The sequence below is a fragment of the Rhipicephalus microplus genome, chromosome X (assembly GCF_043290135.1).
Source record: "Rhipicephalus microplus isolate Deutch F79 chromosome X, USDA_Rmic, whole genome shotgun sequence".
Classification (NCBI taxonomy): domain Eukaryota; kingdom Metazoa; phylum Arthropoda; class Arachnida; order Ixodida; family Ixodidae; genus Rhipicephalus; species Rhipicephalus microplus.
In genome coordinates this window covers 161,807,428-161,832,737 of record NC_134710.1, presented here as the reverse complement: position 1 = coordinate 161,832,737, position 25,310 = coordinate 161,807,428, and the positions used below count along the sequence as shown (strand labels likewise).

At 42.5% G+C, this 25,310-nt stretch overlaps 1 protein-coding gene across 1 annotated transcript; it reads right to left on the bottom strand.

Annotated features, from left to right (window-relative positions):
- Positions 1 to 18,640: 18,640 nt before the first annotated feature.
- LOC119177100 (uncharacterized) lies at positions 18,641 to 21,183 on the bottom strand. The gene is made up of 2 exons (XM_037428485.2): positions 21,098 to 21,183; positions 18,641 to 19,392 (listed from the first exon to the last, which is right to left on the bottom strand). Exons 1-2 carry the CDS (start codon positions 21,107 to 21,109, stop codon positions 18,844 to 18,846), a joined length of 561 nt encoding a protein of 186 aa, XP_037284382.1. The 5' UTR covers positions 21,110 to 21,183; the 3' UTR covers positions 18,641 to 18,843.
- Between the last annotated feature and the right edge of the window lie 4,127 nt (positions 21,184 to 25,310).

Here is a 25,310-nt window from a genome sequence, read left to right as displayed (position 1 = left end):
GGCCTGGGTTCAAATCCTAATTGACTGATTGTTTTTAATTCGCTTATTTGCATCAATGTACATTTTGCGCTCACGAGCAACGCTGATTTTTCACTCACAATCGAAGACGCTGACCCCACGGTTTTTGCGAAACAAGCCATTGCACGCTGTCACTTTAGAAATTTGGTTCTTGGTACTGCACTTTGCAGAAAGGCTGACCAACAGCTTGTTGATCTGGCCGTTACTTCTTATTGAAATTTTCTTTAGGACGCCCCGGCCTTTTTTATTCACACAACGTTCCGCCTCTGCTCTTGTGTTTTGATTTTGTGTGCGAATAGAGCCTTGCCGTTCTCGTTCTACCGAAGCCGTGTGTCCTGTTCTCTCCACGTTGCGAATATATATATATATATATATATATATATATATATATATATATATATATATATATATATATATATATATATATATATATATATATATATATATATACATATATATATACATATATATATATGTATATATATATATATATATATATATATATATATATAATATTAATGAGATATAACAGACAGTAATGCCAAGGAATGTACAGGGGAAGTTATTAGAACCAATGGATTGTAAATAAGAAGAAAGAAAAGTGGATGGCGCTGACTGTCACTCCTACTTCTAAATTCACATATAAACCCAAAAAAAGTGGATGAAGGGAAGGCCGCTGTGATAGCTCAGTGGTTAGAGCATCGAACGCGTTATTCGAAGGTCGTAGGTTCGATTCCTGCACACGGTTGGTTATTTTTTCAACCACTTTTCTTTATTCTTATTTACATTCCATTGGTTCTAATAACTTTCCCTGTACATTCCTTGGCATTACTGTCTGTTATATCTCATTAATATTGTGTTAAAACACGGAAAAACGAGCCCTTAGGTATACACTTCTTTCCCTTATATATATATATATATATATATATATATATATATATATATATATATATATATATAGTCAACCAGACTACGTTCACTGCAGCAGGACAACGGCCTGTCTCATGTTCCACCAGTCAACCCAGTCCTGTGCTTGCTGCTGCCAATTTACACTTGCAAACTTCGTAATCACGTCTACCAACCTAACTTTTTGTCTTCTCTAATCCGATTTTCTTCTCTAAGAGTCCAGCAGTTCCCGAATGACGAGTGGTTATCCTGCCTACGCACTACGCATCCGGCCAATGTCCGTTTCTTTTTCTTGATTTCAACGATGATATCCTTCTGGTGTCCGGTGTCTCTTAATCACTCTGCTTTCTTCTTTCTCTTATGGTTACACCGATAATTTTTCTTTCGGTCACTCGCTGCGTCCTCCTCATTTAGGCTTAACTCTCTTTGTAAGCGTCCAGGTTTCTGCTCCATAAGTAAGTGCCGGCAAGGTGCAACATTTATATACTTCTCTCTTGAGGGATAGTGGCGAAATACCAGTCATGATTTGAGAATGCTTGCCAAATGTGCTTCATCACATTATTATTTTTCTAGTTGCTTCAATCTCATTGTTCGGCTATGCGGCTACTACCTGCCCTAAGTAGACGTACCCTTTTTCAACTTCAAGTGCACTGCCAGCTATCTCGAAGCACAGTTTTCTTCCTATATTGTTGTACATTACGTTTGTTTTATCAAGAATAACTTTTAGACCCCTTTCTCCTCTCCTTGTCTAATTCAGTGATCATGAGTTGCGATTCGTCCCCTGTGATACTAAGCAATTCGATGCCATCAGCGAAGCGTAGGTTACTAAGGTGCTCTTCATTAACTGTTATCCCTAACTCATCCCATTCTAGGCCTCTGAAAACCTCCTGTAAGCACACAGTAAATAGCAGTGGGGAGATTGTATCCCCCTGCATTACACTATTTTTGATTGGTATTTTGTCGATTTCTTTATGAAGAATTATAATAGCAGTTGATCCTCTGTAGATATCTTTCAGGATGTTTATATATATTTTGTCAACGCCCTGATTCCTCAGTGTCGGCATTACTGCTGATAAAAGCTATAAAAGAGCGGCCAGAAAAAGAGAGAGGGGTGAGTGAACAGTAGGAGAAATGAAGACAAACAGCACATTTCTCCGCTCTGTTCTCTTTCTCTCAACTCTTTTATTCCTTCTCCTCTCGGCTCTGCCGTTCTTTCTCCCTCATCTCCGGCCACCCTGTACTCGAAGGTGGCGAAATGAATGCTTCTGTTGTTACTGTTTTCACGGACGATCTACTTCAGTATATATATATATATATATATATATATATATATATATATATATATATATATATATATATATATATATATATATATATATATATATATATATATATATATATATATATATATATATATATATATATAGTCAAGTAGATGCTCCGTGAGTGGTCACAACAGGGTTTAGTTCGACGTTTCGGCCTAGAGTCTGGCCTTCATCAGGATCCTGATGAAGGCCAGACTCTAGGCCGAAACGTCGAACTAAACCCTGTTGTGACGGCTCACGGAGTATCTACTTGACTACTTGCAACACTACGACCACTGAACAACTCAACCACCATGCCTGCCTATACATATATATATATATATATATATATATATATATATATATATATATATATATATATATATATATATATATATATATATATATATATATATATATATATATATATATATATATATATATATATATATATATATATATATATATATATATATATATATATATATATATATATATATATATATATATATATATATATATATATATATATATATATATATATATATATATATATATATATATATATATATATATATATATATATATATATAAGAAAGTAGATGCGCTTTCGCATAACAACTGTTTATTGTGCCGACGTTTCGACGAGAAGCAAGACCGACACGGCGTAATTAGAAAGGGGCAGCATTTCAACAGAGTAGGGCAGAGATAGATGAGCATTGTCATCATTGTCAACAATACCTCCCCCGCACCCACTCTTCGCTAAGTGGGCAGGGAGCCGCTGTTCTGATATTTCACCTTTCCGTGTAGTCCGCTGGCGGCTCGTTCCTTTTTGAAGTGTATGACAAGTTAATGGGGAGGGCTTAAGCGCTTGGAGTGCGTGCTGGTGGCGTCGGGAGGAACGAAAAAACCGGTGATTGAGGAACTGCCATCAATATTCATTATATGCATTGGCTCCTTGTCAGTGAAGGAACAGAAGTCAGTGAAGGAACAGAATGTGCGTTAAAGAATTAAAGAAGGAAAAAAAAAAGAAGAACAGGGGGGGGGGGGGGGGGGGGGAGACTGTACGACTCCGGGACAGTCACCACACAGTTGCGGCGCACTGGGAAGATATGCGCGCATGTAGGAAAAAGTTAACGAAACCACCTAGCTGTCAGTTCCTTGTCAGTGAAGGAACAAAATGTGCGTTGAAACTTGACGAAGAAAAAAAAACACATAGTATATATGTATTTGCGCTCACAACTGGAGACGCCAACGACAAATTTTATGTGAAACGAATGAAAATTTCAACGCTATCACGTTCGAATACTATACGGTGCCAAATATGTATGGGTGAAGAAACAGTCATTTAGGTGACAACGCAATTTGAGAGCAAGATCAGAAAAGACACTGAAAGGTAGTTGTAAGCTCCAACAAAAATGACCCAGGTGAGTGACCGGACGAGAAAAACAGCTTCAGACTATGTTACTGTCAACGATGTCTAAAATCCAGCATGGAGAAGTAAATCATCGACATGTCATTATTTGTTATTGATTTAGGTATAAACCAAATAAGGTTATTCCTGACAGACCTCTAAAAAGTCCGATGCAATTAAATAGGTGGTAGGAAGCATTGCATCGTAAAAATAGAAAGGTTACTGCCAAACGCAAAGTATATGTCATTGAATTTTAGAATAACGACATTGTAATGCACTACCGTAATGTTTTGCTGAAAAAAAAGTCTCGATCTTACGGGGGAAGTCGGAGCTTGCACCCAGAACCCTTCTGCGCTTGTTCCCAGCAATTCCACTATGTATATTAAAGCTAAAAAGTTTATAACCAAGGCACCCACCCCCCCAAAAGGCATGTCGCCCCTCGAATGCCAAGGGCCCAATTTGCCATATTTTTGGTCCCTGTCACAGGTGGGCGTGTCACGCGACCCAAGCAATAACATCACTTATGACGTCATTGGTAGAGCAGCACGTTGCAGTCGACTCAGGCTTGGGCAGTAGTGATGCTGTCAAAACTACGAGAACCAACAAGCGGCCAGTCGTAGGTGACTGGATCCTCCCGAGAAATGGGCTGACCATTCACACCGACACAATAGTGATACTAAGACGCCAAGTTAACCTTTCCCTTTCATTGAAATTGTGGCATTGTAGGACGTCACATCTAAAGATTCTACTAAGGTCGCGTGCATAGAGTTTCTCACAAACTTACCTAGAGAGAAATCTGGCGCTAGTGAGCGGCTGGATGCAAGGAAATGATAGGATATGTGAGCTTCGAACTTGACTCGGATCTGTATACCTCGAAGACGCGTCTGACTTACCGTTAAAATGAACTATTTATTACTAAAAGAGCATGTAATAAGCTATTTATTTTTGTCGTTGCACAGATACGTATTTTATTTACCACTAGAACCTTCTGCGTCAATGTATAGTTTTACGAAGCCTAAGAAGTAGCCAACGGCTGCTAAACTTCGCCGGCAGACGACAAAGCGAGCGTTCCCTCCGCCACCTTTGGGTTGTATGTTTGTTCCTTTTGCCATTTGGTTGTGCCGCAAGCTAAGGAGACGTTTATTATAGATTATAATATGCGTGAACGAGATCCACATATAAATGTATTGTTTTTGAGAAACTTTATTTACGCAGTCGTATTCGCTTTTGAGCCGAAGCCTCGCTCAACAACAGCTAACACAAGCCTCGCAGACACATAGGGTGTGTTCAACATATTCACCGTAGACGGCTATATAGATAGCTAAATGAATGGCGGCCATCCTAAATCGGATTCCCATTCTCACGAAGCCGTCAAAATAGACAGCTCCGAGAAGACCACATCGTAGACAAACAGGATGCAGGGTACTTTGCTATCCAAACAAGATGGCGACTCAGCAAATTGCTCGGATAGATTGAATATCACCGGAACGGTCGTCTGCACACAAGCAGACGCTTCTATTGACGCTAAAAGTGAGTGGCATTTAATTTCTTTTTTTTATTTCAACACGAAATCAGACAGAAGATACAACAGTTACATTCGTTTATTTTGGCTTTTTCTTCTCGACGTTAGGTGGCACCTCGCCGCTTAGAAGACGTCCAGACGTGTTCTATTTCTCGCACAGTATGGGCTCAGTGCTGTCTTCTAAGCTGTCGGCGTAGACAGTCTACGCAGAAAGCTTAGAAGACAGTAGTCTCTACAGTGTCAATATTCTAGGACACCTAATAGTATCCAACGTTAACAGTCCCACTGAGAAACTCTCCATATTCCTAAACCACTCTCTAGTTGTAATTATATAGCCATTACCATCAATTGTGCAAGGTACAACCCACCTACTGAAAACAATATAAAAACAATTATAAGAATGGTACCCTACCACAAGGCACTCTTCTCGACACGTTTGATGTTACCGCTCTACATACGAATATTCGTATTCCCATGGGCTTAACTTCTCTTTAGCTAACCTTATACCGAAAGAGCGCACAAGATTGTACTGAAGTATATTTAATGCTACTGAAACAAGTACTGAAACATAACAACTTTGAATTAGTGAAAACTGCTGCATTGCAATAAAATAAAGAAGCATGGGTACCCCATTCGCTCCGACCTACGCTAATATATTCATGGAAATTATGCAAACTGAATTCCTGTCTCATTTTGAAAACAAACCTCATGTACACTTTCGGTGCATATATGAAATCTCTAATAAAATACGGGGACATGGGCGAGACAATTTATCTAAGTTTTCTTCATTCCTAAACTTTTTTCATACAACCACAAAGTTCACCTTTGATACCTCGGCTCAGCGCATAAATTTTCTAAACCGGATCATATATGTTGAAAATGGCGTATTAAAGGCAAACACCATTTGATAAGCCAAAATACCTAGAATATAGAAGCCACCACTCAAGAAACTGTAAAAAGGGCATTTTCAATGAAGCACTCAACCATGCTCTAAAATAACACCAAGAATGCCTCCTCTCACAACACAGTTTTTCAATGCAGTTCTCGCAATAAACATCCTCGTAAAATACTATCTCGTTCTAACAAACCGCCAAAAACTTAAAAAACCTTTCTCGAACCACCTAAGGTCACCTACAGACGCAACGCCAACTCTAAAGACATGCTTCTTTACGGCAAACTCAAAGCAAAGACTAGGAAAATATAAGGTCCTTGTGGCCGGTCCAGACGCTCCACCTGCAACCATACACAGCCGGCTACCGGCGTGAAAGAAACAGCATCTGATAACATTCACAAGGTTACATCGAGCCTCACCTGCACTTGAAACAACCTTATTATGTATACTCTTCTAAGTGTGCCACCAGTAGGAAACAATATACAGGTGAAACTGGGCAGCCAATAGATGCAAGACTGAATGGCCACCGTGCAGACACAAAGCTTCATTTGCCAAAAGCAGTGGCCAGTCACTTGAATCAACAGGAACACAATATCAACTAAACCAAGCTTTATGTTCCAAAAACAAATTTCTGGTCACAACGAAAAAAAATAAATGGAACCATATTTGACACACACATTTAACTCTTTACGCGCATAAGGAAACAATGTATCACGTGGAAATTTGGAATCACTAAAGGACATGGCATAATTGCGGTGATATTTACGCAAGATACGTTTAACTTTCAAATAGACATAACCAGTATTACATAGAATCGCTCCTTGCCTACATATCACACATTAGTGGTCTCGTTCAATTTTATTACTTTAAATATGGATACGCATTTGTCTATATATTCATACGAAATTTTTCTTTCTAGAACCCTCAAACCACTGCCTCCTTTCCTCTTTCCTTGCTTCTAAAACCACTTTTACCGCGCATCATCAATATCATTGCCAATCCAGAAAGTTTTCAGCGGCTTTTTTCCATCTGTTTACACCAACGTCCCACTGTCCCCCACACCACCTTTTCTTTCTTTTTCTTTCCTTCTTTTTCTCTCCTTGTTGCTCATTTCCTTTACACTCTCAGGTTCCCTTTTATTTAGCCAACATGTCGCCAAATTTTTAAGCAACTCCGCTTAGTGGGCTATCTGTAGGGATCTTTAAGTCATGTTTTTTGCCAATGACCTTTCCCATTAAACACATGATCTTCAGACCCCGTCTGGTATCGCTTACCTTCGACCTCTTGGCATTTGAAAGTACGCCACCTGCTTCGGCCCCTTTTCGTAACTGATTCCTTGTTGTCCTTCCTATTCATAAGTGTGTGCGAATAGGCGCACGCCGCTATTGTCGGCAACCTTTTGCGGTGCGTAGACGCTGCGCCTGTCCGCTGGCTTTGAAGTATTTCATGCTCTTTCCTTCGTTCGTGTCTGTAGCGGCTACCGCTTTGTACCATTCCACTCCTTCTTTACGTCCTCACTCTTTACTCCGCTTTTTATTGCTTTCCCTTCCCCCAACATTTCATAAGAGAACACTGTATCATCGTAACCTAACTTGAAATGAAGCAAGAGATGCCCTCTTCTGCTTTATATTTTTTTTTTCTTTTCAGTTGGCGATTACCATTAGGGACACACGCCACCGGCAGGAGATGCCGTCACTACCAACTCCTTCAAAATTAACACGCCAAGATTGATAAGTCACCTAAGAAAAAGATAGGTCCTCCTATCAAAACGTCGGCTAGCCTGTCTGTGGCATTTCCACTGTTCAGCCTCATTGCCTCTCCTCGTGTTTGCATCTGTATACACTCCCATCTTGATAAAGCACTAAGATTATAAACTGCGCTCAGTAAACATGTATAATAACCCTCTAAAGTATGTGCTCTAAAGCATCGAAAACGAAAGAATTGGCCAGATGAGCTTTGTGTTTAGCTGACCTGGTTACACTATTTTCATTGGTCTCTCTTACTACTCACAGTTTCTTATTTATTATTTTGTTGGTATACTTCAACACTGCGCATGTTACATCTATTTAGCGTACCTACCATGCAATAATGATATATGAAGTGCAGCTTGCGAAACCATAGATTATTCTTTAATATATCGAAGGTGTAAAACTCCATATATTTATTTTTAGGAAATTTCAATAGTTGCATATATTTTATTCAATAAATCTTGCTTAGGTGCAGAAATAATGAGCTTATTAGAGTCACTATATCTGGTTTTATTCTTTTAGTGTAAGTGGGCATCATCACAATCGGTGTTTTGAAAAACAATGTATGGGTCAACATGTATCTATACATAACAACCTTCGAGCGAAAGGTCCCCCGCAAAGAAAAACTAAGTGTGCTCAGTACAGATAAAAAAAAAGCAAGGTTAACCAAAATGCGGTAATCACACACATGTACGTTACCGCAAAAAAAATAATATGCATGCAGGATAAGAACAAGCACAAGTCATTCTTTATATTAAGTCAGGCACGTCTACCAAGTAATGAATCGCAGCACGAAAAGCATAGGAGCAGTTTATGCCAATAGCAGCAGTAGTGAACGATTGTATTGGTATCGAGTGTGCTGTTCAAGACAAGGTCCAAGACACACAGCCCGCTGTTCTATTTTCCCTTTCCGGTGTCGAGACGAGTACAATACGTGCAGCATGCTCTTCTATGTTGCCTACCCTGTGACAAGACGAGGTTTAAGACATATACTAGTCCGCTGTTCTATGTTTTCTGTACGGTGACAAGACGAGGTCCAAGACACGCAGCCTGCTGTTTTGTGTTCTCTATCCGGTGGCGCTGCAGCAGCGGTGTTCGTCAACAGCTTTGCAGGGCAACGCGCAGTTGAGGTGGACGATGGCAAAGTGGATGCTGCGCTGAGTGTATCGCCCGAATATTTTCAGTGCATATCTGTGTGGATAGTCAAATGCTTCACAGTGATTCTTGTTGTCCTTTCATGGGCTCTTTATTGTTTCGAATTTCAATGGGCCTGCAGATGTCAAGCGTATGCGCATTACGCCACATATATAGCTGACATATTGATGGCTGATGTTTAGCGTATCATTACCACGACATAATCATGAAAGACGCCATAATGAAGGTCTTCAGAAATTTAGACCACGTGGGTTTCCTGAACGTGCACATAAATCCAAATACACGTTGTTGAAGAATTTTCGCCTGCGTGGAAAGCGCTGCCGTTGCACCCGGTATTTAATCCCGCGACATCAGGGTCCGCCGTCGCGCACCATAACGACTAGACTGCCATAGCAAATTTACGTCACATAACTACCGCCTTTCTGGAAAATAATGGTAATAGTCTAACAATAGCTGTCCATTTTTTGTGTAGAGTGGCACCCATTAATGATGCTCATTTTGCAGAGAATCAATGTACGCTACACGAAAGCAACATCAATGGAGGAACGTTGCTACACTTTAAATATGGGAATGCGTTCACTCCACAGAAGCTAAACCTGTCCTCCTCATCAAGTTATACAGTGTGTATTGTATTTTTTTACCGTTTGGACTTTTTAGCGAGTTTGTGGTAGCTTTTGTCTATTTGAAATCTCCCCTTTCTAAAGGTCACATTTTTTGAGGCCACCGTCTACTCTACATGTAACACGTATTCGGTACTACAACGCAGTGTTCAAGGGGTTGCCCGTCCGTTGCAGAAAAGCAAGTGGCAATAGGAGACGGGAATACACTCATGGGTGTAGTAGCATGCTGCTTACAAATGAAGTCTTATTCAGATTATCAGTCCAATATATTATTTTATTTGCACATGCCTTGTGTATACTGAAGCTATAAACCGTGATAAAACATGAGTTTTCAATGTGGTTACTAATACTGCTATAATAATATGTGGGGTTTTACGTCCCTAAAGCACGACATGATTATGAGAGATTCTGTAGTGGAGGGCTCCAGAAGTTTTGACCATCCAGTGTTCTTTAACGTGCACTGACATCATACAAAAAACAGGCCTCTACCATTTCGCCGCCCATGTGTCACTATTATTATAACCTTTAACGCCTAATGAACTATTATGAAAGGGCGCAGGGAGTGGGTGCCACCCACTCATTATTTTTGGCCTGCGTTCCGTCGCCTATCAATTGTTAAGGCGTTCAGACAGTGTGGCGTCCGAGGTATGTCCAAGCCAGGAACATATTGGCCAAATTGGGTATCACAAACCACGTTCAGCACGGAGAGAAATGCGACATTCGTGCTCACATCTGCTACAAAATTGCGATATACCCGCTTAGAAATATGAACTCTATCAATAATTTAAAACGCAGACGCCACAGAGCAAAAGCGCTGCTCAAGCCACACGGGACTAGTGAAAAGTCGGTGTAGATGCGAGCCCGCACTCCAAGAAGAGAGCACATGTTGCAGTGGCTGTAGACGCAACTGGTTCCTGTGCTAATGCATGTGCTTTCTTTACGACGCGAGTTGAGGGGGCCGAAGAGGGGTCAATTGCCATTTTTCTCTCATTTCCACAAAACATAGCCTCATTCTGAGTGACTCACAGGTCACGATTAAGAATTTTGCGTGCGCTCGTATTTCGCAAAGTGCCCTAAAAATTCTCGCGAAAAGCCAACAGCTGATGGGTCCGGAGGAACGTAAATATCTAATATGATTCCTGGCACACACAAACATGTATAGCCACCTACGTTATAGCCAACATCGCCAATGAGACGGTCCATACACTATCGCGAGATCTAACCCGCTGCGCTGCTCAAGGGTTTTTCGCTCGCCGGGAGATGCTGTTGCCGAAACGAACCTTCTATAAAAGACAGGCTCGCCAGCTGAGCAAAACACACCAAGTATCATCGTGACTTGAGGCAAGTTTTGTCTCCACGTCACCCAAACTTAGATAGAAAACACGTGACAGAGTGGTGCAAATTACGAACCAATTCTTTTCTCAGCCCTGCTCAGCTACACAGAATGTTTCCAGAAATTTATCAAGACTCGATATGTAAAGCCTGTGAAATAGAAGCCACCACTCTAAACCACATGCTATGAAGTGTTTAAAGCAGCCAGCAGACTTCCCAGAACCTTTCGTGGAGTGATGGCGTACAACGCTGTTCAGTTCCAATTGACAAGATTAAACCTCGGTTATCCAACAGGCCAGGAACACTACTGGGACCCAAGTCCTTACATACGCCTTCTGAGTGGTCTGGTTCATACCAGAAGCTAGCCGGATCTCGAAGTAAAGTTGTTTTATTCATTCACTCAAGAAAAAGGTCGAAGAAACAACATACTGGAGGCGGGCATATCCTTTTTTTTTTCGTGGTTTTCACTATTGCTGCCTATAATATGCCTTTTTGTTGGATAGAATTTTAATACAAGCACTGACAGCGTTTTCCTAAATTGCTCGTTCACGTAATTTCCGTTTGCAAGTTTTCGCTATTGTTGAAAATAGTTGCTAGAGGGATTATATTCTTGTTGTCATTACACTTAGGAATATGTGCGCAATATTATACTAGTTTTTGTATTCTCGCCCGACACCAAGAAAGCTGATTCAACCCTTAATTTTGTTACACATTACGTTACTCTTTAGGTACATTTCAGTCAAGCCGCTAGCCACTGCGGCGTTCGGCTTCTAAGCGCAACGTTACTAGCTAAGTTCTTGGTGGTGAAAAATGCACGTCGATGGGGTACGACTGATCCGAAAGGGCCAGTGTCGGTACACGCCGGCCCACTTAGTTGGGTGAAAGATTAATTCCAAGACATCCAGTAAATCTTTTCTCAAGTTTTCACTAGTAAAGCACGGCTCCGACGGGATTGCTACACGTGCGGTTGTATTGAATAACCTCCGGAGAAAATATTATGCCTAATTACAGTTCACTGGCGGGCATCCAGAAAGCATTTACGTGGTGCAATAATGTGGCTCGCGCCCGAAATTGCTTGGCAGAACAAAGCGGGATAGTGTCGTCGACCGTATCCTGGCGCGCTCTTTTTGTGGCACGGCGCGCTGAAAAGAAAACGAAGCCGCTGACGCGCACCTCCCATGACGAGATAAGTACAGGAGGAAGCGGAAGCCGACGAACGCAGCACTCGAGGCGAGCTTGGGCCTCACTTGACGCCCACAATCAAAACGATGTCATCGATGTACCCCGGAACTCTTTGGTGGTTTTCGTCTGCAGATGCCCAGGAACTGCGCGATTAGGTCGTCGCAGGTGAACACAAGAGATTATCGGAAGCCAATAGAAGCACGCGCGTCCATCCTCCAGTTGGCACGTGCACCCGCCTCAAGTGAAAATGGGCGCCGCTCTTTCCATCCGTGTTCGCTTGCATCAAGCACAGTAGTCGATAAATCTACAGAAAGTAAAAAATAAAACCAGGCTACGAGGCAACAGCAGGCGATGGGTGTTGGTAATCCCTGTGGCAGTGTCGCGTATCTATTGCCAAGAGGAACAAAAGTCGTGATCTGCAAGTACTGCACTTTCACTCTTGAGAAAGAGCGAAGCTTAGAACCAAAAAGAAAAAAGAACTGAAAATGAGGTGAATCCCAACCTTGATCTGCTCCGGGCGATTTCAAAGGTCGACAAAAAACTAAGAAGTGCTCTCTCTCCACTTCCTGGAAGTTTCGCTGCTCTAAATGATGTCCCATGATCTTAACTTACTTGAGTTACGAATTTCCTGGTTTACACACACACACCTTGTTTGTATATGGAAATATACAAGTCGAGACGACCTCCCTGGAAGTGAACACCATGGGCATGACGGCAGAATACCAATTTGTCTCGTTTCTGCTTCTGCAGTCCCAAAGACCGCGTCTACTTCCCGTAGGATGACACCTATACTTCGAAGAGATGCGTAGATACCACACCTTATCAGGTATCTGGAGTGACATTTACTATAGGTACCAGTATACAACTTTGATTGGGAATGTTTTTTATTAGCAAAATTTATGTATCGGTGAAGGTATGGCGGCAAAGTAACGCTGTAGGAGGCAGGATAATAATCAAGGCACACTGACAAATTGTGGGCTTTAAATGACTGCTACGACTTCCTAAATAACACTTGTACGGAGCCCGAATACAGAAGTAGTCTGTCATCAGCTCCAGTTCTGTTCCGTAATACTACCTTGGACAGCAAATGTGGCATTGTTGTTATAACTTCGAGATTTTCATTCGTACGCCGGAGTACAGTGTAACTTGCTATATGGACAGCAGCTGCGCCCTCTGTTGGCACACCAATATTTAGAGATACAGAGACAACTGCTATTTTTGCATGCCAGGTGGATCGTTTCAGCCAGGCCTTTGGGAAATACCCGAGGCTTTGCAGGGTAGCTGAACAGTATGGAGCCTGCGTCTGCAGCTGCATGCATCGCAGTGTTTAGTATGCCAAGCCAGATGGCAATAAATTTTACATGAGTCAGCAGCTCAAAACGAACCGAACACGATGACGAGAGAAGGGAGTGCTGTTTCACGTTGTTCTCTACAAAAATACGGACATTAGCAATGGGGCAGTGATATTTCACCATTTATTAATCGAAAAATAACTAAACAAACAGTTTTGCACGTTTACACAGGGGAGATCTTAGAACTGCGTACATTAGGTTAGTGAGCTCTAAACAGTGATGCCATGTTTCCTCCTTCTCTTGTTGTACCTTTACTTTTGTAGAGCCTTTGGGATATGCCCTTTCAGAACTAATTGTTGTAGTAGCACTGCTCCCTAGATACCCGTCTGGAAATAATGTAATTGATTTAGCACCACATATTGCAACTCAGCTTCGCAAAAGCAGTTCTAGACGCATGATTTCTACTAGACCAAACTGACCATATTCCGCAAATACCAAAGCAGGATTGGCGGGAGGGGGTCGCGGAATGGTGCAAGAGAGAAGACCATGTTATATAGCTCAAACCAAACATTTTGCTTTTATTCGTGCAGGTGCTTTAGCCTTGGAGTGATTGTGCGTAGTGTACGCAAAAGCTCGGGTGCAAGCATGTGCCACACGAATTGAACAATCCCCAATAACTAGCAGAGCGAGTGCAAGATAAAACAAGGACATCAGAAGGAGATGAAGGATCGAAGATTGAAGAAGTGTGGTGGAGAGGGAGGTTGAAGCTTGGGGTGGGAGAGAGTAAAGCCTATGTAAAAAAATAAGGAGTTTTAAAAGAACGACTCAGGAAGGAGGAGACAGGCTCGATGAAGTGGAGAGCTGGGATTCAAGCCCTTGCACGCACGTTCTGCAGTCAAATGGCGTAACAACTCAGCTACCCAGGTGCGATAGCTGAAGATGCATTTATGGGATCAATAAGATTGCATCGCAAAAGGCGAGAAAACAAGAAAACAATACAGAAGGAAAAATGAACACAATGAAAGAGAAAGAGATACCACGCAGAGAGAGACAATTACAGAAAAAATTAGGTAGAAAGAAAAAGAAAGGAAGTAGATCATTGCCATGTATAGTGCAGTATAGCAAAGAGATGTGCTACCAGGGCTAGCAGACAGCAATGGCAAGCCGGATTTCGGTCTAAAACGAGACAAAAAAGCGTCACAAAGGTAAGTTGGTGGGGCAGCGGGACACTAGGCGAAAAACCGGGACATTTACTGCCAAACCGGCATGTCTGGTTACTTTATACTAGACAGGCATATCCTAAACGCTATGTCACCATTGAAACGTTACTTTTGCACACAGTACGATCGTGTACACAATCGTGTACAATAATTGTATCACAGTAGAATCGGTGGTTACTCCTGGGGCAACCGTGAGTATACAGTATGAACGCTAGTTTTAAGCTACATTTCAGGGCTCGACAGAACGTTGGTGTGTACACGTTACTGTGGGATGCTTACATGTCCTTTAAAACGCATGATGCGTTCAAAACGCATGCACTAAATACGCACGTACGATGACAATAAACGGAAGTCTTTTAGTCAGTGAATGCATACGTACCGGCCGACAAAAAAGTCGCTCGTTTCCTTCTATCTTGTGCGTCCACAGCGAAAACTGATATATCAGACTAACCTCTTTCGACGGTGACGTAGGCAATGCAATGAGTTCTGTGGCGTGCTTCTTTACAACTGAGAAACAAGGATGTGGCACCCCGCAGTGCACGGGAGGCGTTAGCACTTCACCCTCCTGACGTGCGCCGTATGCGCGATTAGTTGCCTGCCTGTTATTCCAGTCTACTCCCACAGGCTCTTAAAACAAAGTGAACATGAAGGTCAAGGTGAGCAAAACGAAAGGTGATGCGTTTGTATAGAGGGATTGGTGGCGTGAAAAACGTATACGAATGCAACAACGGCTCTTGCGCCATTGCCCAATTTCATGAAAGCGTTCGTCACAGCCACGTGTTCGGGAGAAATTAGGGCTCAGAATCAGCAGTCGCTGAACACTACTTTATATCCCACGCACGCGCGGTCCCGATCGCACAGAGTTACCCTGCATGCGCAATTCTGAGAGTCTGAGCCAACGTACAGGTACTAAGTTGCACGAAACGTTTCACTCGAGAAACCACCAAGCCAGTACCAGAGTCTGCCACTGGCTTCACAGTAGAAGGCACACGTTGGATGTGTGTGTGTGGGGGGGGGGGGGGCGGGTACTTCGCTGCAGCAGCTAAGACTCTGACAAATGTCACGTAATCCCATATCGCGAAGTCTGGTCGCTCGTTTCTCTTCTAGTGCCCACTCCAAAAGATGAGTCGCGTTGTACGAGTGATGGCTTTTCCAATCTGCAACAGGTTTGTTGCGGTATGTGACCATGGAGAGAAGGCAGAGAATCGGCTAAGGGTAAATCTATGCGAATCTGATAGACTGTGTATACGCAGTTCTTTTACTCAAAGTGTTTCTCATGGGGACGCAGCCCTGAATATACCTCATCGGTGAGAATAAGAAATACATTTTGAACGTAATACTGAAGGTCCACATAGTGTCCTGCTAACCAGACAAACAATACTGGTCACATTAGTGCGAAATGCAAAGTCACTGCGTTTGTAGAGGTGCTCCATCAGATTTATTAAAAATAAATGTTGGGATTTTACATCCGAAAACGGCGATGCGGTTATGAAAGACGCCGTAGGGGTGGGCTCCGGAAATTTCAACCACCTGGGGTTATTTAACGCGCACCTCGCTCTGAGTGCACCGGCCTAAAGCATTTTCACCTAGTTATTTCATGTACGCTATAAATTTTCTTTTATTCGAACGTATAAATTTGTCAAGAAAGTACGCTATAAATGTTCTTTTATTCGAACGTATAAATTGGTCAAAAAGTACACAACCCCTATTGGTCACTTACTGGGATATTGAGGAGGAATACTAAGCTATAAATTATAGAAATGAAGGCAATATCACTAGTGTAGTCTTTTTCACATACGTTGGAAGGTGTATGCTTGGAAAGAGAGGTACGAATGTCAGAAAAGCGTGGCTACCTGGTTGACGGGTGAACTAATGTCGAAAGAGACGGATGAGATCACTTGCTTACCACTGGACAAGAGTGGACACGATGGAGAAGGGGTTACTATTTTGTTATCTCTCATTACATTTCTTCGCCTCGCTGCCTGCGCACTCTAGCACTAAAAACGCAACTTAGAATGTATAGTAGTTACTGTGATGTAGAAAGCAATGACGTGCATTGTTCATTTGCAAATTACAAGCGCCTATTAGATGGGCCTATTCAATCAACATGCTGGTTTTGACAAAGCGTAAACCTCACTTTTCTGATTGGTGATTGTAACGTGTGTTTGCTGATTTAACAAAATGTTTCTTTTGGTTCATATGATGGGAAAAAAGCTATGTTTAAAATTTCGAACCAAACTTTAAAGTTTCTATCGTAAGTTATTTTTCTAGTTGGCCGACATGGTTCGCTAATGACATGTTCACAATAAGAATTGAAAAAATCTTTCTCTTAAGAACGATTTCTGAGTGAGAGGTTTCGACGCGACAGCGTTAAAGAACTCGTTTCACAGAAATTTTGGCTTTGGCGTCGTTGGTTTTGAGCTGAAAATTATCATCTTATGCCCGACTGAAAAATTGAGAATGATGCAAAAAAGATATGATTAAAGATTTCTGCGTCAGAGTGGGGACTGAACCAGGGTTGTTTGGGCCCGAGTGAGGATCAAACCCGGGGTGATCGCGTGCCAAGCGGATGTTCTACCACACGGCCACGCGTCTGCTTGTGAGCACTGCGAAATGCAGTGAAAGTTGCTTTCATGTGTTACAAACACACGCATTCTGATGTGGAAATATATGAGCGCACAATGTAGAAGGAAATGCTCTTGACAGGAAAGACGCTGTATATACGCATTCTGTATACATGCTTCGAAATGCAACATAAAATATTGCAGTAATAATACGTGGTACAAATACGCATTGTAAGTGGGCGTCGAAACATATGCGATTGTCGTGTTGGCTTCATGGTTCAAAGCTGGTCCCACATTACAAAAGGCACACACTGCTACGCCTATTCTTTCAAAGCCACGTAGTGGGTGCATCGCAAGTTCGAAAAGGTTTCATGCACTAAGTGTTTGAATTAAGCACAAGGAGCAAGATGTCACTACTGCGTTCACCTCCTGACGATGAAGCTTTAGGGTCCCAGAATTTTGTTGATATGAGCCCAGATAGGGGGCTAGCTATATGTAATGCTATAGCGTGGTGTACGGTGTCGGCGTCGTTGGTTGTGAGCGAGAAATCGGTCGTGACTGGAAAATCGAAAAATGTGGAAAAAAATAATAAAAATGTTCACACCTGAATGAGGATTGAACCCGTGCCGTATGCGTGGCTAAAAGGTGTTCTACATAAAAGAAACAGTAACTATTGAAACTATCTATGAATGTCATGTAGTAGGAGTCTCCTTAACGCATGATGTACTTTGTGGCAGGAGCGTGGAGTAGCACTAGGTGGCAAAACGTGTGAATTTCGTCTCAAGTGGGTGTTTCAAAGGCCCACTCTTTAAAAAAAACACAGACATATTTAATCATCATCAGCAGCAGAAGCATCAAAAAATAGAACAGCTGCTTAGGTTGGACGCGTATTGGGCCGCTCGTTGATTCGTAAAAGAAATAATTGCGGCGTAGTGGTCTCCTAACAGATGTTCTTATAGTAGGCATTCAAGCGTACTTTGCCACGGCCACAGATGCGCGCATATAGCGGTTCGTTTCCTTACGGCACGGTTCAGGCATGCACCGAGAACCAAACCAGCAATTGAAAAGGCGATGCGCATGAAGCCAAACTACGCTATCGCGTTGTGCTCTCGAAGGCGAAGCTCAAGCGTCCTGCAAGTTTTTTCGAGCCGCTTTTTGTGACGTTGTAGGTTGTTATGCACTCAATGTCCTGCCATAGTTTTTAGATGTTATTGATGTAACTATACCTTTAAAAATTTTTGAACGTTACATTTTCCTCACTTCCTTTACACGAACAATAATTTTAAGCTAACGCTGCTGAATTACACGTGTTTATAAAAATACTAAAAAAGACAAGTAGACAGCTGTTTCTTCCACAAAAATGATTGGCGTGAGCTTGGTGTGATGAACGGTAGAGCGCAGTGCAGCCTGCGTATCGATAGGTCTTTAGTTGCTTGTACACTTGAGCCCTGAAAATGACAGAGATGACTGATACTGACAATATAAGAGCTTTATTTCAGGTTACCATACTTTACAATTTATTTTACAAGTGAGCGTAAAGGTTCGTGTGGTGAAGCACTCTCAGTGCCATGTTGGAATTTTAGTAGGTGTTTTCAATCTGATTAAACTTGAACATTGCGTGCGCTTTGTACTTGAAAGTTTTGTAAGGTTCCACTCAGTTTCAGGCTTCTGCATCTACCAGACCTTGAGGCCCTTGAGACCAAGACCACCGAGTCCCGCTCCTCCGAGTCCAGCTCCTCCGAGTCCAGCTCCACCGAGTCCAGCTCCTCCATATCCAGAACCACCAAGGGCTCCACCCGAGCCTCCCAAACCACCGCCGAGACCTCCGGCTCCACCGTGGTAGCTGATGAAGGGCTTCACGGCCTGAGAAATTTGGGCCACGGGCTGGGCGACGTAGCTGACAACGGGCTTGGCCACCACGCCATAACTGATGATTGGCTGCTTAACAACACCGAGGGTGGCCACTGGGTGCGCTGAAGCGGCACCCAATGCAGTACCTAGGTGAGTGAGGCTACCTCCATAACCAGCACCTCCAAGACCAGCACCTCCGAGGCCAGCACCACCGAGGCCAGCACCACCGGCACCCCCCGAGCCGGCACCGCCACCGAAGCCGGCACCGCCACCGAGGCCGGCACCGCCACCGAGGCCGGCACCACCACCTAGGCCTCCGAGTCCGAGGTAACCGGCCGATGCACAGGCGACAACGGCGGAGAAGACAACAATCTGCATTTAACGCGGGTGAATGGATTAGACCAAACCAAGGCGGTGCTGCAACATCCCGATTCGACGGACTCTTGAACAGCCACGCGTATACACCCGTTACACAACTTTCAACCCTTTTCTGTTAGAAAGCAGTTTTTCTCTATGATGAGTTCACGTTACCCCATTTGTAGACGAAGAGAACAGCCAGCATTCTTGAGAATAATATCCCAGAAGTTAGACAACCGGGTGACAGTACAACTTCGGGTGAGACTACAACTTCAAGTGAGACTATGACTTTGTTGAATGCATTTGTGCTATTCTGTTTTTTATGATGTATATTAGTTACAAACATGATTAATTTCTTGTGATGACAGGCAAGTGCTACTCACAACTAGAACCGGTATTTCTTTTTAGCGCAATAATTTTGCCGAACGCAAATATGTTCAGGTAATTTTTAATGCGTGTTCATTTGATATTTTCATAAATAGTGCGAATGCCAACTGTAAGGTTTTGCAAGGTCAAGCACATTGGTAGGATGATTTTAGCAGACTATGTTGTCAGGCTAGTTGGCTGATGGTTGAAACAGGGCAACAGGACGAAATCTACGTTTCAAGTTACATGAATCAACTCGCTTTTTAAACTCACAGTCGACAAATAAACAAAACGTCTGGGGAAGCGGTACATACGTGGGATCTTTGCTGTTATGTTTGTGTACACTTCGCTCTTCTCGGTCATGCTAGCCTTTTTTCTTCGAGACAGATAAAAAAAACAAAGTAACAACCTAAGCATTAAGTACTGTAATATCGCGTTTATTATTTCAGCAACGCACTGTCTGTTCGAGAAGACATCTCATTGGAAAGTGTACGTCGCTACATTTTGAACCACTGGAATTTTTGATACCAGTGTTACATTAAATCGCTGGTTGTACTGCTCCCCAAACGAGTAGGTCAGAATGATTCGGCTGTACGTACGTACTCCGAAACGCTAAATCTAAAAAAAACTGCGTTCTGTACTTTGGAATCAGCCAGCACACATCGCTCGTTCATATATGCGCAAATATATATGTAAGTATTACAAATATGTGGACCACCAAATTCGAACCACAACGCATTACTGTGTTGATAGACGTGAGCGTATGCCTGATATAATGGCTACGGTAGAGTATGTAGATCAACTGCCTATATACCCTACTGATATCAGACTACTTACTCCAAAACAGTGTCGAAGTCCAGGGCTCTTGCGATTATTTTGTTATGAGAGCATGCCTTTAGACTTGTGCGTCAAGTCATGCTCTTCTCCCACTAAAGGTAAGGGCATGAAGCTTTATAGTTTAATCTTCAATCGGCATACGCAAGATGTAAAGATGAGCGGTGAATACATTGAGTAGGGCATATCAATGTCCCACCAAGCGTGTTTGTCCTTCACGAAGCACAAATTCGCTTGCCGAAACATTGGAACCCTCATCGTGAAACTTATTCATAAATAAAATATTACGTGCAGTACAAATCCAAATGCTACTACGCAAGTGTTACGAAGTGAAACTAAAAAAGGTATCAAGGCAACTGCTTTCATCATTCATGTCGAGAACAAAGCAAATCAACGAAGAGAAACAATAAACAGTGAGGTCACTATAAAATATGCACCGTGTGCATTGAATGCACCATAGACAAGGCAGTTCATCAATTACTAAGCCATTGGGCAAAGATCGCACAGAATCGGTACTCACGAAGGCGTTCATGTTGTTAGGTCCGGGCTCAGGAGTGATCTACGTCTGGCTTAGACAGAGACGGGCACTGCATTTATAGGCTGAGCTGACCAGGGCTTGCCATGCTCAAGGACGACTTGGGCGAAGAGCACCTTTTGCTCTTCGTCATGCACGCCGAGTTGAGGCGAGGGAGAAAGCGAGTGCCCGCTGGCGGCAGCCATTAGACGGTGCAGAAACGCTCTCCGCTTGACGGTGACGCGAAGACTTCTTGTGCTATAGGTGTAGGGCACGTTGATGCCCTCGCTCCGAAATCCCTAGGCGCTGCACCGTGTTCCCTGCCAGCTGCTAAAATTAGGCGCCTTTTTCTTCTAGCCACTACCACCAATACCGAATCCCTGAAAGCTACAATGGCGTATTTAGGCGACTATCAAGCCGGAGAGCCGGAACGCGAACGCAGACTTTTGACTTGGATGCTGTGTTCGGCGCTTTTGTTGCAAGAAGTCAACTGCACTACATTTAAATAACGTGTTCGAGTTTGGCTTAGTACCAACAGAGGCCTTGTAAATGAAATCCGAACAGCGGGAAGCCTTCGTAATGGTATAGTGCGCACCATCAACCTATTAGTACGGACATGCACGCATATGCGCAGAGCAGCCGCACAGGATATCCACGCGCTGGTCGATGGTGATAACTGGGCGACGCGCACTTCACCATCGCGAAGGCCTGCTATTGTACGGGATTTCTTTTGATGCTGATAGTACAATGTAAAGCTCAAGCAATATAGCTATGCTGTGAATTTATTTTCCATTTATGACATGTTGCCGTGCATTTTTTGTTCACGACAACAGAAATGAGTCAATCAATCAAAAATTAATAACTTCATTATTTACTTATTTTAAGCGAGTCAACACAAGTCCTAATGAAAAAGTAGTGAACTATTTTGTTCTCACTTTTATTGTTATAGAAAGGAATTCCTCTTGATTAAGTTGCAAACTTACAGGTGGACCATGAAAACATTATTATGGGAGTCTAACAAGTTCATGAGTACAGTAATAACTCTGTAATGATGGTACGTGTTCTTTTATGTATAGCAGCAATGTAGAAACTTGACATATGGAAGGCAGATTTGATGCACTGAAATGATAAGAAAGCCTTACTAATAATTATATCTGAGGTTTCACGACACAAAAACGCGGCGTGATTGTGAGAGACCTCCATAGTGTAGGAATCTGAAAATTCTGAACATCTGGTGTTCTCTAACGTGCACCGATATTGCATAGTGCACGGGCCTTCACTGATGTGCGACCCTGTGCTCGGGATAGAACCCATGACCTTCTGGTGAGCAGTCGAGCACCGTAGCCACTGTTCCATCGTGGTGGTCGGCAGAAAAGTCTTGTTTATGACAAATATTATTCCTAAGCAATAAGTGGCTAAAGAGGTTTGTCACGCAAATCAATCGAATTTTTTATTGCATTTTTCAAATACTGCAACGAGTAGTAACAGAGAAACAACGGCTTATTTCTTTGTGTTTAAATACAGGGGTTATGTCAACATAGTTAGAAAGTTAGTATGTTATTTTAGTTCTTGTGGTTAGTCCGGTGAACTGTTACTTATCCCCTATTTATGGGAATGCCCGTTGGACGTTGCGTTGCCCTTGGCATCTCGTCGTGGAGATGACGCATTCTGTGGTTCCGTCCAAGGATTATATAGTATAAATAAGTATTCCACAAAAAACCGGGCATTTGCCAGGAGCCTGGTCTCTACCTTGACTCTTCAGCTTTAAGAAATTTACAAGCTGCGCACACGAACATTACTGAAACGCATTAGCGGATGATAGTAGCATGAAATGAGAGCAAGCTGGAGGGAGATTTTTTTTTCCTCGTAGGTCCTAGCTTCTACTCACAGTGCAGTCACGCTACCCACCGTTCTTATCACATTGCGTAAGCGAATCATTATCGATCCTCGACAGGGCTTTACTTGCTGAACATACAGAGAACCGCCTCAAACATCGGATGCGTGAAATCTTTAATGCATCTTGAGAAAGTCCTGGTCTCAGAGGACATTGAAGATCGATGGCTGGCCTCTCTTTTCGCAAGGGATAGTGACCTGAAGCTCGCAGTGGGCGTTGGTCGGCGGATCTCACACAGAGCGTAGAAGGAGGTCGTAAAGGGCTTCCCTTTTTTAGGAGATGTCGTGAGCTCATACCACATAATATCAAATTCTTCAATATTTTTTTTGCATTTCTCTCTTTAGCAACTTGTTCACTGCCCCCTCACCAAGATGTCGAGTGCTGCATAGTGGGCGCCTTCTTGACCATCTAATAAAGCGACAGTCAAGAAGCAAATTTTAGCAATGAACTAAATGGGGAAACTAAGCGAAATACAATAGAAGAATCAAAAGACTACAAAGCAGTGTGCATATAACGGTTGGAAAAAAGAACATGCAACGAAGGGCTTCAAGCTTTAGTAGGCGAACGTAAATAATAGACCGCATTGCCGCACATGGTATAACAATTGAAACAAGAGCATCCACTATTTCAGGAAATTCGATATTGGAGAGCGCTTTCAGCATGCTGGAGAATACACTGGATGATGCTGACGATGATGATGCTAACGAGATCTTACACAGACCATCGGTTCACCTTTCTTTTCTCTACTGTTTCATGTGGAAGACTCGCTCAGACGCATTCCCACATTCAATTTACCGAGATTGCCATGCCTGTGTGCATTTTTCTAGACACTCGACTGACGAAAAGCGGCGTTGTAGAATGGAACACACTGCTTGTATCTAGATTACAAAGACAGGATAGTTTAAGATGCCGCAAGTAAGCATTGTGAAGGCGGCTGGTCGGATTGAAAAGAAATAGTGCCACAATTCAGCTATCGTACGCTCATGCAGAGGGATAAAAAAAGGTAATTGACCAAATCATGCTTGTACTAAAATAAATATACTGGCAAACGCAAACATTCACACATACAAACAAGAAACACCGAGAGTGGTGACTTCTGTAATGAACAAAAGAACTCGGCAGAGTAGAATCAATAGTCTCGAATACTGCATCCGTAACAGTGAAAAAAGTGTCTGCTTGCATACCTAATACACTGACACTTGCATTTTAAATTTGTAGCCACCATGTCGCTTTCAACTGCACTGAAGGTGCATGCAACTAATATTATTCCAGGTTTCTCCAGCACCACTGCGCATGCATATAACAGCGAAAATCCGAAGGCGTTGTTACAATTGGTGAAAGTGGAGTCGAACCACCCAAAGAAAGTTATTTCCTTTGTGTAATTTTTGCAGTCTATTGAACAAGTGTTAGTCTAGTGATTATTATACACAAATCCTCTATGCTACCTTGAGCTGTTTTGCAGTGTTCGTGCTTGGAAGTATGGGTCAAGTATTTAGAATACGAGAGGAGTATGTAGAGGCGGCTTTCTCCCCATTACAGAGCATAGAGCACCTGGATATGACGCAGCAGGTGAAAGCAGCTGGGTACAAACCGTAGAAAAAGTTGAAAAAAAGTGAGGTGGTGGTGTCTGCTGGGATATAAACTTCCATGTAGCCGCAGTAAACATGCTAAGAGTCGCAGGTATCCCCAAGGTCCCCCGGTTTGTGGATACCGAATGCGCACAGGAAGGATCAAGTGGAGAACTTTGTGGGTTGCAGGTGATTCATAATAGCCACAACGAAAAAAAAAAAGAGCGGCAAGGACAAGAGCTAGATTTAGAAAGCTGTAGCGCTTTCCTGCAATGTTCTTTTCCCGTTTTCATCTCCAAGTGTGATTATGAGAGGTAAAGTTGAACAGTTTAGTACAGAAAGTAACGCAAGGCTTGGAAGCGTACTACTTGATAATAAGACTCCACCTAACCCTGTTCCATAATCGGCCGCGTTTTCATTGTAAATAGGTTGCAAAATGAGCAGCAGAAATAGCTTTCATTGCTCTTTCAAAATAAATTAATGAAACATGTCACTGGGCTGCAGTCCATTGAAGATACGTTTGATAATGCACTAATTAAAAATTATCCCCCTAAAAAATGAGCTGCTTGACATTCACAAGTTGAACACTTTTGAACCACTTTAACAACATGCCTGAAAATAAAACAAACGCTCTTTTTTGTGCAATCTGATGCTCGTATAGTGCCTTCTTTATGACGCGTCTAAACATTGTTTAGATTTTGTTCTACAGAATAATTCTTAATTGATGAAAATAATCCACTCCTGTCTTATGGACGTG